This window comes from Lathyrus oleraceus, chromosome 4, assembly GCF_024323335.1.
Source record: "Lathyrus oleraceus cultivar Zhongwan6 chromosome 4, CAAS_Psat_ZW6_1.0, whole genome shotgun sequence".
Classification (NCBI taxonomy): domain Eukaryota; kingdom Viridiplantae; phylum Streptophyta; class Magnoliopsida; order Fabales; family Fabaceae; genus Lathyrus; species Lathyrus oleraceus.
The window spans coordinates 133,996,804-134,014,192 of record NC_066582.1 but is presented as its reverse complement, the minus strand read 5'-3'; the positions used below and the strand labels follow the sequence as shown (position 1 = coordinate 134,014,192).

At 36.4% G+C, this 17,389-nt stretch overlaps 2 protein-coding genes across 2 annotated transcripts; both read right to left on the bottom strand.

The window, feature by feature from the left end:
- Positions 1–1,290: 1,290 nt before the first annotated feature.
- LOC127136389 (probable LRR receptor-like serine/threonine-protein kinase At1g53440) lies at positions 1,291–3,222 on the bottom strand. Its single transcript, XM_051062949.1, has 7 exons — positions 3,149–3,222; positions 2,888–2,934; positions 2,430–2,802; positions 2,254–2,317; positions 1,855–2,065; positions 1,604–1,737; positions 1,291–1,407 (listed from the first exon to the last, which is right to left on the bottom strand). The coding sequence occupies exons 1-7, from the start codon at positions 3,220–3,222 to the stop codon at positions 1,291–1,293; spliced, it is 1,020 nt and encodes a 339-aa protein (XP_050918906.1).
- Positions 3,223–3,375: 153 nt separating this feature from the next.
- Positions 3,376–4,884, bottom strand: LOC127136388 (uncharacterized). Its single transcript, XM_051062948.1, has 6 exons — positions 4,614–4,884; positions 3,991–4,521; positions 3,855–3,926; positions 3,705–3,768; positions 3,508–3,579; positions 3,376–3,387 (listed from the first exon to the last, which is right to left on the bottom strand). Exons 1-6 carry the CDS (start codon positions 4,799–4,801, stop codon positions 3,376–3,378), a joined length of 939 nt encoding a protein of 312 aa, XP_050918905.1. The 5' UTR covers positions 4,802–4,884.
- Between the last annotated feature and the right edge of the window lie 12,505 nt (positions 4,885–17,389).

The window sequence follows — 17,389 nt, the reverse complement described above, 5'->3', positions numbered from 1 at the left end:
TCAGATTCTGCTCAACAGTTCTTAACATGGCTAGTAGTTCAGGAAGAGATTTGTCCATATCATTCATATTGAAATTAAGTACAAATTGACTGAATCTATATGGAAACAATTGCAAGATCAAATCAGTCGCAAGTTCTTTTCCAAGGGGAAAACCCAACCTCTCAAGGTTCTCCACTTACCCAATCATCTTGAGCACATGGGGACCTACAGGGGCTCCCTCGGCTAACTTGCCTTGAAAAAGGGCTTTTGACACTTCAAACCTTTCATGCCTTTCTTGCTCTTGATATAGCATCTTCAGGTGTTCGATCATATCGAACGCTACCAGGTTCTCATGTTGCTTTTGCAACTTTGAGTTCATGGTAGCTAGCATGAGGCAAGAAGTTTCATTGGCATCATTGACATGCTTCTTATAAGCATCTCTTTCTGCCTTAGGTACAGAACTAGGAGGTTCCTCTTCAGGAACAGGTTTCTCTAAGACATACAACTTTCTATCATGTTTGAGGATAATCCTCAGATTTCGGTGCCAATCCAAAAAAATTGTCCCAGACAATTTTTCCTTGTCAAGGATTGATCGCAAAATGTTGTTAGAGGTGTTTATTGTCATGGTAATCTACATGAAAATAATGAAAATATAAGTATCAATAACATATTTAATTAGGCCTTTAATTAAATATGCTCCCACTATTTTACTTAAAACAAATGACCCTCACCATTTGATTCGGAAAATCCCATTGGAAGATTTTCTAGTGGATCAAGATCCACATTTCACTTTGCTTTAAGTCCACGTAGGCAGATTACACAAAACTAGGTTATTTAGGTAGGAACCCCTTCCAATTGTATCTAATACAACTCTCGAATATTTTAGTTGGGTGAATAACTCCTTATTCACTACAACAAACAAGACCTTAGACAGCGCTTTTTTTAGCCTTAGACAACGCTTTAAAGCGCTGTCTAAACCTCTGCTGCTAAAGGTTTAGACAGCGCTTTTTTAAATCTTAAAAGCGTTGTCTAAGCCCCCCCCCCCCCCCCTTAGACAGCGCTTTGGCCAAAAGCGCTTTATAAGACCCTCTTATTTTAAATTTTTTAGGTATACCTTAGACAGCGCTTCTGAAAACCGTTGTCTAAGCCCCACCCCCTTAGACAGCGCTTTGGCCAAAAGCACTTTCTAAGACCCTCCTATTTTAATTTTTTTAGGTATACCTTAGACAGCGCTTTTCAAAAAGCGCTGTCTAAGCCCCCCCCCCCCCCCTTAGACAGCGCTTTTGCCTAAAGCGCTTTCTAATCCCCCCCTTAGACAGCGCTTTTTACAAAAGCGTTGCCAATCCATGCAATGGACAGTAGCACAGACACTGCCAGGGTATTTGTAAATTTTCTGTAGATCTCCAGCTTAGCTAAGTTTCTCCTTGTCTACACCCAAGAATAAATAGAAAATGAGAATAAGTAGAAATAGTATGCCTAACTTACGTATTTTCAAAAGGGTCCATAAAATGCCCCTATTCCACATTATATACACCTTAAACCTTGGTAAACAACTATTTCTTTCCCAAAAAAGAAACACAACCCAAACAGAGATTAGTGGCAGTGGTTAATTGGTTATTATTACATTAGTTGCCTTGATGTCTCTGTGTACTATTTTCAGTGTTGATTCTTCATGAAGATAAGCTAAACCCTTAGCTATACCAAGACATATCTTCATTCTTGTAGGCCAATCCAAGTGCAGCTTCTGTTCCTGATGACCTGTCGAAATGCCGGGGGAGGGAAAAAATATTCAGTTACATCTTGGTTTTGAAGTAGAAAACACACTCACATACACCCACAAACACCGAGGTATTATTATTAATGAAGGAAATTCACCAAAAAGTGCACGGCCAAGACAGTTGTTCTCCATGTATTCGTATATCAGTAGCAACTGCTTTCCTTCAATGCAACAGCCATAGAGCTTAACAAGATTTGGATGCTGCAAAGCAGATATCATTCCAATTTCGTTAACAAATTCGCGGTTCCCTTGCTTTGATTTGGAGGAGAGCTGTTTAACAGCAATGACATCACCGTCTGACAGCACACCCTGCATTAAGCCATTACTTTAATATAAATTAGTAAAGATATTGTGCGAGATTGAACGAATGTGGGGAAAAAAAGGCAGAAAAGCCATTAGCAGAAGATTTTTCTTTTAATAAATACAAGTTTTGAGGGGTAACATTTTGAACTTTTAAAGAACACGCGGATAGCTATGATCTATGCATAGTTAGTTACCTTGAATACTGGCCCAAATCCACCTTCACCAATCTTATTTGCAGATACAACATGTACATGGTTTCTTCAAATACCAGATACAACATGTACATTTTTTCTTATCATTAACCCGGATAGAGTACAAAATAGGATGGAAATATAAGATTCAATCGAAATTATTTTGATTCAGAACTCACTTGAATTGAAACATCAAATATGCGCCTTCCAAGACTTTTAAAAGTCTGGTCATCAGAAAAAACATTATCTCAGCAAAGTGGAGCTCCACTTTATAATCCCCGTTCTTCATACAAAGGCCATAGTAACTAAGTGACAGAGGGGAAAGGAGAGCAGTTCTATAGTATTCCGGGCCGTTAATATTCAAAGAATATGTATTTGATGCTGTATAATCTGCATGAACATCTCCCATATACACTCCTGTGCTGCTATAAGCCCATTGTCCTGCATTTCTAAGAACGAAATTTGAAATTCCATTTTCCTGCAGGTCACCTACATAGTGATTTCCATCAAAATCTCCTTCCGATCCTCCACAGTTTATAAACAATGAATCATCTGCAAATACAGAATGGAGTCTAATCACAGTTCGCTCCAGAAAAAATGTTGTATGGAACTTCTAGTAAATGAGCTAAATACTCACATTGAGGGTTTCCTGCACAAGGAAGGTTCCTCTTCAAACAAAATGTTCTACAAAATGAATGTAGTTAGTTTCAATTGATTATTCAAATCAATGGTGATTGATAGGCATGTTTGGAAATGATAAAAGAACTCACGAATGTGAAGTGACCGCTGAAGACGAATGGCTCGAAGCCAAGTTCCTTTTCCGAAACAATAAGTTGTTAGCATAATAACATTGACACAAATGAAATGCTTATATATTGCTAGACAAAGGGAGCCTTACAGATTCAGCTGTTGGCAGCTAGTTGCAGAAGACTTTGTAAAATTGTTGTAAGATAAATCTCTGAAAGAAAGCATATAGATAGATTGAATTTTAATTCGTCATAGCTACATTACGACTTGAGATTAATAACAATAGGCCAACAGGCCAACATGATGGTAAATGAAATAGGCTAACATGTTAATTTTGAAGTTCAGTATCCAGTCTTGAATCGGTCCACTCAAAGATTATTAGTCATAAACCTACATCCAAACAGAAAAGTTAAATCAGTAAAGAAAAAACTGCTAATTTTCTAGATATCGAAAATATAGATAACTTATATTTTGGTTAATCTTATGGTCAGTAAATGAATATTCACTTACATGTAATTTAGCCTTTTCAATCCCTGAATTGAATTTGGGATAGAACCAGTAAACATATTGAAGCTTAGATCTCTGCAAGAAGTAAGTATATATCAAATTCCAAAAACTGAAAATTTTGGAATGTTGAACCATTGGCAAAAAGAAAAGAAATACTAATTTTTAGCTGAATAGAGTATTGATTTGACTCACAAAGTAACCAAGTTTGTCATTTCACCAATGTAATCGGGAATAGGACCCGTGATTAAACAGTTTCTCAGCTCCCTGAGTCACAAAAATGTAACAATACATTAAGAGCCAAAATAAATCATTTAGTTCTTCACAAAATAGCTGAAAATATTTCAACTCACAGTAGTTGCAAGTTTTTCAAATCCTTCAGATTAGGAAATGTCATAGACGGTCCATTCAAATCACTTATTCTCCTGATACAGAAAGTCAAGCATTTTTAACGATCTAACGATTATACTTGATTGATTGTTAGTCTACATAAAATCCTTCTCTTTCCAAAACTGAAGAAACCTCAAAAACCATAGAAGACCAAGTAACAGATAAGCCAAAGACATGAAACCGTAAAGGGTCATAAGAGGTGCCATTTTACCAGGAAGATAACCATTAGGATTTCTCCATACAGTTTTTCCTGTAACAGTAGTCCCTTTCAGGTTAGGATCACAAAACATGAAGTAAAGATAATACATCCCAGTAGCATTGATTTCAACAGTTTGAAGATCCATATGAGCAACTTCACTGATTCCTCGGAAGAAGGTTTTGATCCGTTTGGGAAAGTCAGGATTATTAGGATTATTATGAATGATAACTTCACCAACATTACAGTTATATTCTTTAGCAAGATCAGGGGTACAACAAATTAAATCAGACTTGGGATTAAAATAGAACCCACCGATTATGTTTCTGTCTTTAACTTCAAGAATAATTGCTTCAACAAGACCAGTATGGGTTTGCATTTGGCCATAGGAGATAGCAGATTCTCTGGGTCTGTTGAACGACACTGTTTCGAACCTGAATTGAATTGAAAAGAATGAAACCTAAACCCTAACCCTAATCTAACCGTAATAGTGAGTGAAAAGAAAAGAGTGTGAGATTGGTAATACCTGATGAAAGACGAAGAAGAGGAGAAGATAGCTTCTGTTCCGGCGTGGAAGAAGAAAGCGTTGGAACGGTGAGTGAAGGGTTCGTTGTTGTAGTGATGAATTGAAGCATTGACGTTTACAAGAATGGTAAGAAAGAGTGCATAATAGATCAAGTTCACACTCTTGAACCCCATCATCGTCATCATCATCAGAATGAAGAAAGAGAAAAATGAGAGAGCATCGATAGTAGTAACAAGTTAGGTTGAGTAAACGTTAAGTTGACTGTGATTCTGGATTCGTGTTCGCTGTTATGGTTTTCGCTGATAGGGTTTCAACGTTCGCAGGAGGGAAAACAAAAGAACAGAGAACGAAAATTGAAATGGAGTCTGAAATTTTATTTTAATTAGACCTTAGACAGCGCTTTCCAAAAGCGCTTTCTAAACCCCCCCTTAGACAGCGCTTTTGGTTTTAATTTTTTTTTTAATTTAAAGACTTTAGACAGCGCTTTATCAAAAGCGCTGACTAAGGTCTATATTTAAAAGCGCTTTCTAAAAGTGCTGTCTAAGGGGGGGTCTTAGACAGCGCTTTTAGAAAGCGCTGTCTAAGACCCCCCCTTAGACAGCGCTTTCATTATTTTTTTGGAACATTTTCCGTGTTTTATTTTAATTTTAACCTTAGACAGCGCTTTCTTTTAAAAGCGCTGTCTAAGATGCGCTGTTAAAAGTCATTTTTGGCGTAGTGATTCCAATCCATCACATGGATCATTTCCAACTCTTGCTTCTAAACATATATAATCTTATTATAATTTGTTTAGTTAAGTTTGACCCATTGTTTTAGCAATTGGATATTACAATTATCCCATAGCACCTTACTAATATAGAATATGCACCTCGCGTAGGCAAAACCTACATTATTCGATACTAGTCTTGATGAGTGCTAAAACTTGGAAAGCATTAACTTAATATTTAATTTAAGGGAATTTACAATTATTCTGATCTCACCGGCTTATTTATCATATTAATTGTCTCTCACATGCATCAACATATATTCACATTAATCAACATACATAATGAAATAGTTATGGCCCCTAGCGCAATTGTTCTCCCAAGCCAATGAGAGAACCTAAGTTAACCTAATAACGATCTAAGCTTCTCCAAGCAAGATCTTCAAGGTCGTCCTCCTTTGATATTGTATTCTTCTCTTTATTCATAACATTACATTACATAAAAGAAGCTCATTTTACATACGAGGGAGTGAGATGAGAAAAGAAGTTACATTAAGAGATTAAAAGAGAGGCACGACACGCAGGTCGTATTTTAAAATCCCAAAACAAAATAAAGGAAAACTAAGGCCATAACTGATCACCACAAGACAATAATAATAAACCTGTTATTATTATTAATTTAAATTATGTTAATTAATTAAAACCAAATTAAATTTAGGCGATCGATCACACTTCGCAGAGTTAGCTAGGGGTCTGCTGCCCGAGCAGTGCCCCGATGCAAAATTTTAATGAACAATTCATTTAAAATCGACGTCGTTTTTCGCATCAACACTTGATACTTTAAAGCACAACTCTTGCGCAGTCACAACCCTAATCGCATAACTCTTTGACAACACAACCCTTGTGTCGTCATGAACCCTAATGCACCAATTTCAGACCGTCAAACACACCTCGATTGTTAATTCAGTATGATTGATCAACACGTCATTGCTTTACCATACTAATGTCGGATCAAGAAGCAAATAACCATTGATCACTCAAAGGAAAACAACCATTAAGTGTTTGAATGAACGAAACAAAAATAGTATATCATATATACCATATTTTGCATCAGGATTACTTATATCATATATATAACTTGATCGATCTCAATTGCGTAACCTATGGACGATCGATGTATCGCTGCTTCACCATACTAACGTCGGATTTCGAAGCATAGTCAACATCAATCATCCAAATCGTACACATATGATGCCAAATTTAATTACTTGTTTATTCTTTGATTCATTCTATCTTTTAATCGTATTAATACAAAAAATATAGAAAATAAACAGCTATCAGATGCATGGTTTCGTAAGTGGCTCTGATACCACTGAAGGAGAAGAGTGATCTAAAACGCAACAGAATTTAAAAATTTCTCCTTTAGTGATCCTTACGAATAGGCATGATCAGTGATAGAATCGTTACCTCTTGTGGTGATTGAAACCTTTGATGCAGATTTACGGAGTGATCACGAATGTTGAATGGTGACAACGCCTCTACTTAGTCCACACGAACGGATTCCTTCAATCTCAGTGCTAGCTTCTACGAATGAAGGCTTTGAGTAAGAGAGAGAGAGAGAGAGAGAAACGGAATTACAACTGCACAAATTCTTCTGCACAAAGGTTCTATTTATAGAACCACTTGTGCGGGCTGCAAGCTAAAAAGTCCACTTAAGTGTATGTGGCACATATTTTATATTATGCCAAAATCACTTAAGCGCGTGGTACCTTACCATATTTAGTATTTTACTTTAGTACACCGTACCTTATGATGTTCTACAGTTCACTTAAATGCATCATACCTTACGATGTTCCTTAGTTACTTTATCTCTCATCAATCCGTCTTTTTGTGTGTGACCCTGTAGGTTTTCGCGGCATTGGCAATTATATTAAATCACATATTTAACATAATAAACAGTGAGCGGTATCTAGAAACACATCATTGCTACCCAAGACACGAAAATGTCATGTGATTTGACAAAGCCTTTTGTGATAATACTTATGTGTGCAATTACCCTTTTGCCCTTATGTTTATATTGAACACAAGGCATAGACTGTGTCATCCTTGTCCAGTTCAATATTGGGCCCATAGACATTTATCCTGTTACGCATGATGGGAAAATTCCATCTAGGTCACTCATGTCCCTCAGCATGCTTCGTGGAGTATCCATCAACTGTCTTTAGGGTCATCCAGTTACGGATAACGTTTGATCAGCAATAAGGCACTCGACTCTACATCTAGGGTCCATAGTGGTTTCAGGTCGAAGGGTGGTATACACCATTATCACCATAAGAATAACTTATGACACTTTGCATAACATTCTATATAGTATTCTCATAGCAGGTCAACCCATTATAAATATTACTCCTAATATTCATACCTATGTTTAAGACTTGATAACTCCTTATCCATGATCCATGAGATGTGATCATCAGTCTATATACATAATAGTCTTAATGCTTTAATGTTATCCCACTTCACAACAAAGCTTTACTACGGATACTTTAAGAATAATGTCCTTATGTTTAATGGGACTTCATGATTAAGTCACACTTGATACATTAAACGGACTATCTATTCTAGGGACTTTATTAAACAAACATAATAAAGAAAAAACCTTTTATTATTAATAAATAATTCGATACAAGTACCAAAAGTATTGGCCTCTAGGGCTTACACCAACACTTTCTTCTTCCTAGATCTTTATGTATTTTATTCTTCAATCCTCTTGCTCTTGTCTGCGTGTGCGGTTATGACTAAAGGAGTTGTGAAGATCGAATTCCGAACCTTTATGCAGCGTGAGTATGCATATATATAGCAATGTAAATTCAGTTTTCAAATTCCTCTGAAATGCAGGTGAAATTTTCTATAATTCACATCCAGTTAGAGATTTATCAAGTTGGTTAGTAATTCCAAATTAAAATCATATCAAATGTAATTTCAATTTATTAGAAATTTAGGTTAGTTAGAAATTCATGTGAAATTCAAATGAAACTAATTTGGTTTTAGCTTGGATTTTGTCAGCTCATTTCTGTGAACGCTTGGAACTTCATATTTTTCTATATTGGAATGGACTCTGTAGGTAGATACTGACTTTTGATTTTCTCTGTTAGATTTTCAATCATTGGTTCTATGCTTTGTGTTCTAACTCGTGAAAATGGTGCAGGTTTGTTAATTGTAAAGATTGAGCCGAAAAACTATTAATGGAATTGTTCAGTTTCGTTTATTTTGCAGGGGAATGTTATGCTTTGTTTGGCACAGTTGTGTTGTAAGGCCTTGATTGGGATGGATATGCAATGTGGAGATTCGGGCGTTATACTGCAGCTGCAGCATGATGTAGCAACTGGATCTACTTGCAGGCAGCTTATGGGATATGGTTATGACTTGTAATTTGCAAGGTATACTCATGTTGCGAAATTCAAATGAGGGACATGTAGTGTGGGAAAGGATGGTGGTTGCTAAGATAAGCAAATAGGCAAAAGATTCTCAACTCAAAGTTACTCAATGTATTATAGTGTAGCATGTCAATGTAAAAAAAAAAATTCAATGTAATAATAAAAAAATTAAGTGATGCAATGCAATGTGAACCACACTCTGTGTAAAAATCCAAATTATCCTTTTGTTTTCCTTACTTATGTATGTATGAATTTTTTATGCAAAGGTTCCCACTTAAATCCCAAATATTTGATCAAAGCAAAAAATGGAAAAAGTCATTTGAAGAACCAAAGTTAGCATAATGATGTCATGACATGGTTTATTCAACCAAAAGTGGCAATTTACCTTAGATGACATAGACAAATGAAATGGATTAACATGGTGAATTGTAAGTAGTCAAAGTTGGTCAGTTGACTTTGCGCAACTGGTTGAATTAAAAGTCAACAATTGACCAAAAGTCAACTTATGTGAAAACTTGTAATTGAGTGTATATGTATTGATTCATGATGAATCTTGAAAAATAATGCAACATATGAATGGATCAAGTGGTATAAATAACTTGTAATCTAAGTAAGCAAAGGCTTGAATCTGAGCAATGCATCTTGCAACAAGGGAGACTTGCAATTGCATTAAATAAGTTGAACTTATGCCATGCCCAAGGATCCACTCTTGTAATGAACATGAATTATGTCGATTTGGGATGAATCATGGACCTATACAACTTAATTAAATGCACTATGAATGCACCATGGACAAGGGGTTATTGGGTGAATCTTGATCAAGTATGAGCATCAAGCATCAATGGTATGAAGGAGAATCAGATGAAACTAGGGTTTGGAGGCCATCCAATGATAACGAGACTATATTAGGGTTTTGATGACCTGAGGCATGCCATAATGAAGTCTCTTGAATCCAAGATCAAGAAATTAGGGGTTTAAATGTCACCAGATGAAAAGTCAGGCCAAAAGGTACCTTAGGACCATATCCTCTGAGATTAGGGTTTCAATGAGGCGTACCCTTCAAAAAATGCCTTTGAATCAACCAAGATGATTCATAAGAAATTATTCAATGTATGAGCCCTCAATTAGGGTTTCGATAGCTAGGACCAGGCCCAAAGAACATCCATAAGGTCATAGAACCACATCATCAAGAAATTAGGGTTTGAATCCCTTGAGGAGTGCCATGATGAAGCATTCTTGAATACACATCTCAAAGATCAAGAAATTAGGGTTTTGCTTCCCCTATGATCAGATGAATAGCCAAGACACACCTTTAAGGTTTGATCCACACACAAACCCTAGCCTTGTAAGTCATAGAGCTTTGAATATAGGATGTATGTTTGCAAATGTCAATATGAATGCATGATACACATGTAGTTGGTATGAAAGTATGCAGATGAATCTTAAACCAAGAGTCAGATGAAAAAATGAAAATCGGAGGGAAAATTTTGGGGTATGAAACCGTGTAGTGGATCATATCAGTGGATGGCTCATCTAACCTCAAGGGTATGGGAACAGGAAAAATGCTAGAGGGATCGGGGGAATTGATACTATAATAATCTCTTTTCTTCAATTTTCAGGCCATTAATAATCAAGCAGAATACAAAGTGATGATTGTTGGTTTGAAGCTATCCAAGGAAGTCAGAGTTTCTCATTTGTTGGTTCGAACTGACTCATAATTGGTCGCTAGTAAAATTAGGGGAGACTATCAGACAAAGGATGTATTATTACTCAAGTATCTACAACGAGCTCTACAATTAGTCAAAGGGTTCACAAAATTTGAGGTAACACATATTCCCCGAGAGGAAAACACCATAGTCGATCTGTTAGCCCAATTAGCCAGCACCAAGGGCCCAAGGCTAAATTTGACGGTAATCCAAGAAACTTTAGAAGCACCGAGCATGGAAGTAGAGGACGTGATGGTACCGGAAAATAAAAGGGGTTGGATAACACCTATAATTCAATACTTAACTCAAGAAAAGTTTCCAGATAAGGAGACTAAAGCATGACATATCAAAAGGAAATCTTCCTGATACATTATGGTAGCCAACCAGCTATATAAGATGGGCAGATATTCCCTGATGCTAAGATGTGTGACTGAAGAAGAAGGAGGACTCATAATCAAAGAAGTACATGAAGGAATGTGCGAAATTCATATTATGGGGAGAGCTTTATCTGGAAAGATGCTCTGGACCGGGTACTATTGGCCGGGTATGATACAAGATTGTGCACAGTTCGTAAATCATTGTGAGAAATGTCAAATTTATGCTCCCTTCATACATTCTCCTACAGAATTATCACATTTAGTAATATCCCTCTGGCCTTTCTATTAGTGGGGAGCGGACATCCTCGGTCGTTTTCCTTTAGCTATTGGACAGTTGAAATTTCTTATAGTGGCAGTGGATTATTTCACCTAGTGAGTGGAAGTCGAGGTTGTATCTCGAATCATAGTAGAGAGGGTAAAATGTTTTTATTGGAGAAATATCATATGTCATTTTGGATCACCATGGATCATTGTATATGATAAAGTTTGCGAGCTCGTCTGTTATAGAATTTTGCAGGTACCTCGACATTCATAATTTATTTGTGTCGGTCGAACATCCCCAGGCTAATGGTCAGGAAGAAGCAGCAAATAGGATCATCCTATTAGGAATGAAGAAGAAGTTGGATGAAGAAAATGGGATTTGATCTGAGTTCTTACATGATGTCTTATGGTCCTATCACACTACTCCTTATTCAACCACTAAGGAGACACCCTTTCGAATGGTGTACAAGGTCGATGCGATTAAACTTTGACGATGATATTAACATGGAGGGAATGGATAAATTGACCGACCTTATAGAAGAAATTAGAAGAATGACTCATGTGAGAGAATGCATAACAAAGTAGAGGATGGCCAGAAGTTTTAACACCAAAGTTTTGCCAAGAAGTTTTTAAGAAGGGGACTTAGTTCTTAAGAGGATTACATACACACAAAATTAAGGAAATATCTCCCCAAATTAGGAGGGACCTTATTGGATCAAGCATAAATTGAATAGTGGAGCATATAAACTCGAGAATATAGAAGGATTGGAAATGCCTGGGGCTTGGAATATTTCCAACCTTAGGCTTTATTACATTTAAACAATATGTTATGGTATATTTTGAAGAAAAAAAGTTGTGGGTGGTGTGCCCTCAATTTATATGTTTGTATTGTTTTTATAGTAAATTTATGCTTGTTTTAGTGGCGATGAGTATCATATGCATCACAGATGACCTTAAGTAATCGGCCATATAAATGAGAGACCTATGGCCGGGTTATGCTAATAAAACCTCTAACTTAAGTAATTGGCCATGTAAATGATAAACCTTTGGCTGGGTTATGTTAATAAAACCTCTAACCTAAGTAATCGGTCACGTGAATGAGAAACCTTTGGCCGAGTTATGTTAATAAAACCTCTAACCTAAGTAATTGGCCATGTAAATGAGAAACCTATGACCGAGTTATGTTAATAAAACCTCTAACCTAAGTAATCATCCACATAAATGAGAAACCTCTGGTCGGGTTATGTTAATAAAACCTCTAACCTAAGTAATAGGCCATATAAATGAGAAACCTCTGGATGATTTATGTTAATAAAACCTCTAACCTAAGTAATCGGCCACGTAAATGAGAAATCTTTGATCAAGTTATGATAATTAGACATCTTACCTAAGTAATCAATTACGTAAATAATAATTTTTTCCCAAGTCATGGTAATAAAACCTAAGGCTTAACATGGTCGGTCATGAAGATGAGAACCTTTGATCGGGCTATCAAGCCTATCAAGGATCCAAAGAAGTTTATAATAAATAATTGGGTTGGTGTTTACGCAATAATCTCAAGCCTTCCTACCGAGGTTTACTTGCAGGACCGGCTACAAAGTCCTAGCCTAATATGTGTTAAGTATATGGTGTGTCTGTTGGTAAAGTGTTTGGAACACTAGAACAATAAGTAAAATGTTTGCAAAATAGAAAAAACGCAGTAACATTAAGAAAGGGTAAAAGCAAGATAAATATGTAAATGAACAAAGCAAATGAAAATAACTTGGCAAGTTAAATGGTTTGAAAATAAATCTGGAAGCAGAAGTTCATTTTGCAGGAAGTTAACTCTTTTCTCTCAGACGCTCGATACTTCAAGTGTTTTCTTATTGCAATGTTACAAATGCCTCTCCTAGAAATTAAAATCACATCTACTTAAATAGTAATAAGAAAATAACTTCTAGGAGATCATGATCCATTTATAATACGCCACATGTCTGAGCCTATCACCCATGTCTCTGGTAACTTCCCACTTTCTGCTTCCCACGATCAGTTTCCATCATGGTATGCTTGCCTTCGATTTTGACATAATCACCTCCTTCGTTGGCATAGCTTTCTTGATTTCCCCCTCCTTCGACTTTCTTTCGACCTCCTCTCTATCATCCAAATTTCATCCTTCGTCAGGGTCAAAATTTTCCAGCTAACAGGTTGCCCCCCTAAAAGGTTAGTTTCGACTGAGACACTTCGATCGAGAAACTTGGCGTTTTGACTTTCCAAATTTTGGTTGGATATCTAATTATTAATGATGTTCTGCATAATGATGATTTTCTCTATGCAACGATTTCCCATAAAAACTGTCATCATTAGGAGCTACTTCCTAGGTCGTGGGCTCTTAACTAATGCTGCTAACTTTCCCATTACCCCTTAGTCGGACAGTTGTCGTAAATCGACTGACCCTTGGTTTCCATTTGGTTTGCCTATAAATAACGCTTTTTCATCTTTAACATTTTCCTCCTGTTTCTTCATCTGTTCATTTTCTCTGTAATTTCTCACAACGGCATTATTCTTATCGCTTTTTCTTCTTCTTTCACTACAATGGCTTCCTTTACTCACACCAAGAGCGTAACAACCTTTAACACTGGAAATATTCATGTTGCATTTCAACTCACTGAAACAGACAACATGAAACATATTCCTCAACCCACTGCTACTTATGAAGTTATGGTAAAAATCTGGCAACGCCAAGTGCTCATTCCATTTGACCTTGCTGGAAAACTTGTTGCATTTCACAGGCCTTTGTAAGAACAAAGTTGGTTCTACAATGTATCTCTAAAGATTTTGATGATAACAACGGATGAAACAAAAATGGTACTCTAACGAAATTTTTCTTAAGTATGCAGGACTCTAATCAAACAATCAGATAGATAAATACATCAGATACAGAATTCAACTATCAGATGCTACTTAGAGAAAACGCGTCCAGATGGTTCTGACTCTGATCAACACAGTTACCAGCGCAACAGAAAGAAGTCAGAAACTCTGATAAAGAAGACTGAATCCAGACTCTGAATCTGAAGAAGTCAATAGCATAGAGAAACTCTGATGTGGTCAGATATTATCAACCTCTGACATTAAACTCTGATTTACCAAGACTCTGATATAAATTCACCAATTCAGAACACGTAACCGAAAAGAAATCTGGTTTTGGAAAGAAATTATTTCTAGAAGGAAATAATGAGGCGCACAAAATTGTTTTAGAAAGAAACAAGGAGAGTAATGACAATAAACATTCTTCAATGACCAAGATCCTGTCATCACTCCAATGGTTCTTCCCAACGCCTATATAAAGGACTGAATACTTCACAAGAAGATACACCAGAGACACACAAGATACAAAAACTCTCATTCATTCTCTCTCATTTTTTCACAAGTTGCTGCTCTTATGTGAAAAGTTATTGTTCTTATTATTCTGTAATATTTGCTTTTTGTTAGAAGCACATTGTATTACAAATCATATTTTTTGCTAAGATATTTCCTCAAGTGACTCTGTGCAGTCTGAATACTTGAGAAGGCTAAGGGATTATTCTCTTAGGCGGTTGTTTGTGTAATCTTTCAAGATTAGTGGATTAAGACCTTTTTGAAGGTTAAATCACCTTGGCAGGGTGGACTGGAGTAACTTTGAATTTCAAGCAAACCAGTATAAAATTTTGTGTTATATTCCTTTTTATTCTCTGTATGTCTAATATCTCAAAATGTTTTTATTTCCAAAAATAATTCAAACCCCCTTTCTTGTTTTTCTCTACCTTCAATTGGTATCAGAGCTTTGGCTCTGTTATTGATTTTCTGATCAAACACTTAACAGTGTAAAGAGATCCAACGTGAGAAAGACACCATGGGCAACACCAATGAAAGAGAAAGTTACAATGCTAAACCTCCAATCTTTGATGGAGAAAAATTTGATTATTGGAAAGACAGAATTGAAAGTTTCTTTCTGGGCTACGACGCTGATCTATAGGATATAGTCATAATTAGCTACGCACCACCTATGACTGACGCTGGCGTTGCCATCCCCATAAGCAAAATGATAGATGATCAGAAGCGTGAATTCAAAAACCATCACAAAGCTAGAACGATACTACTAAATGCCATTTCCTACAATGAATATGAAAAAATCACCAACAGGGAAACAACTAAAGAAATACTTGACTCCCTGAGGATGACTCACGAAGTAAATTCTCAAGTCAAAGAGACAAAGGCTCTGACTCTAATTCAGAAATATGAAGCCTTCAAAATGGAGGACGATGAAGCTGTAGAGGTAATGTTTTCTAGATTTCAAACTTTAATTGCAGGACTCAAAGTTCTGGACAAGGGCTACACAACTGCAGATCATGTCAAAAATATAGTCAGAAGCTTACCAAAGAAATGGAGACCCATGGTCACAACATTAAAGTTATCCAAAGATCTGAACAATATCAGCCTTGAGGAACTTGTCAGTTCACTCAGAAGCCACGAGATAGAACTGGAGGAAGATGAGCCTCAAAAGAAGATCAAGTCTGTAGAACTAAAGTCTAGATCTGAAAGATGCAAGCCAGAAAGAAACAAAGCCTTTCAAGCTGAAGAGGAAGACAATAACGACTCTGAAAAAGAAGACTCTGACGATGAAGAAGAGTTATCACTTTTGACCAGAAGAGTTAAACAACTCTGGAGAAAAAGGAATAATAACTTCAGAATGCCAAGACCCAAGTGAGATCGCTCAAAATCAACTTCCAGAGGTAAGTCAAACAAAGAAATAACATGCTATGAATGTAAGGAAACAGGTCATTACAGAAACGAATGTCCCAAGTTGAAGAAAGAAAGCTCTAGAAGAGAGAATTTCAAGAAAATTTCATTCAGAATTAAAAAGGTATTGATGGCCACCTGGGACGACAGTGGATCTAATTCATCCGAATCAGACTCTGAAGAACTAACAAATGTTGCACTCATGGCTATCACCTCCAGAAATACGTCAGATGGAGAATCTGACTCTGAAGAGGTATTTTCTGATCTTTCTTGCTCTAACCTTGAATCATGCCTTTCTGAAACTCTAACCTCATATCAGAAACTTAAACAAAAATTTAAAGCTTTAAAAGGAGTTCTTGAAAGAACAATCAAAGAATGTGATAAGCTTGAGATAACTACTTCATAACTAAAAGATGAAAATCAAACTTTGATAAAAGAAAGAGACTCCACAAATAAACAATGTTTAAAACTTGAAGAAGCACTATCTCAAGCCCCACAAACTTCTAAGACAATGATATATGAATATGAAAAATCTTTTCAAAAGTTTCTGAAAAATGGGATAGAAAGGAGCAGAATGGCATCCATGATTTATGGAGTAAGTCAGAATAATAAAAGAGGAATAGGGTATGTCCCCAGTGAAGATAAATCTTCCACAGATGACAAACCTAAATATCCTTTTCCTTATCACTACACACATACACAAGCACAACGTTTTGATAATGCTAGAAAACCCAAAGTTCTAAGAAACTCTGTGAAAACTAATCATAAAGGACCCAAAAGATTCTGGGTACCAAAGGATAAGATTGTTTATGTTGCAGATATCTTATGCAGCAGAGTTAAGACACCAATCATGGTACCTGGACTCTGGATGCTCGCGACACATGATGGGAAGAAAGCATATGTTCCAAAGCCTGGAACTTAAAGATGTTGGCTTCGTAGGTTTCTGAGGAAATCAGAAAGGAAGGATCAGAGGCTCCGGAACTATTGGTAATGGAACTCTTCCCTCTATATCTGATGTTCTCTATGTAGAAGGATTAATGCATGATCTGTTATCAATAAGTAAATTAAGTGATAACGGTTATGATGTAATCTTCAATAAAAAAACATGTAAAGCAATTAATCAAAACAATGGAACATTCCTATTCACTGGCAAGAGGAAAAACAATATTTATAAGATAAATCTTTCAGTCCTAAAAGAAAAAAATGTAAAATGCCTGATGTTTGTTCATGAAGAGCAATGGGTATGGCATAGACACTTGGGCCACATTAGCATGAGAAAACTCTCTCAGCTAAATAAACTCGAGTTAGTCAGAGGCCTACCTAAACTGAAGTACTCTTCAGAAGCTCTATGTGAGGCATGTCAGAAAGGTAAATTTTCAAAAACGTCTTTCAAAAAGAAAAATATTTTTTCTACCTCTAAGCCTATGGAACTTCTTCATATTGACCTGTTCGGGCCTGTTAAGGCAGCATGAGTCAATGGAAAGAAATATGGACTAGTTATTGTTAATGACTTTAGTCGCTGGACATAGGTAAAATT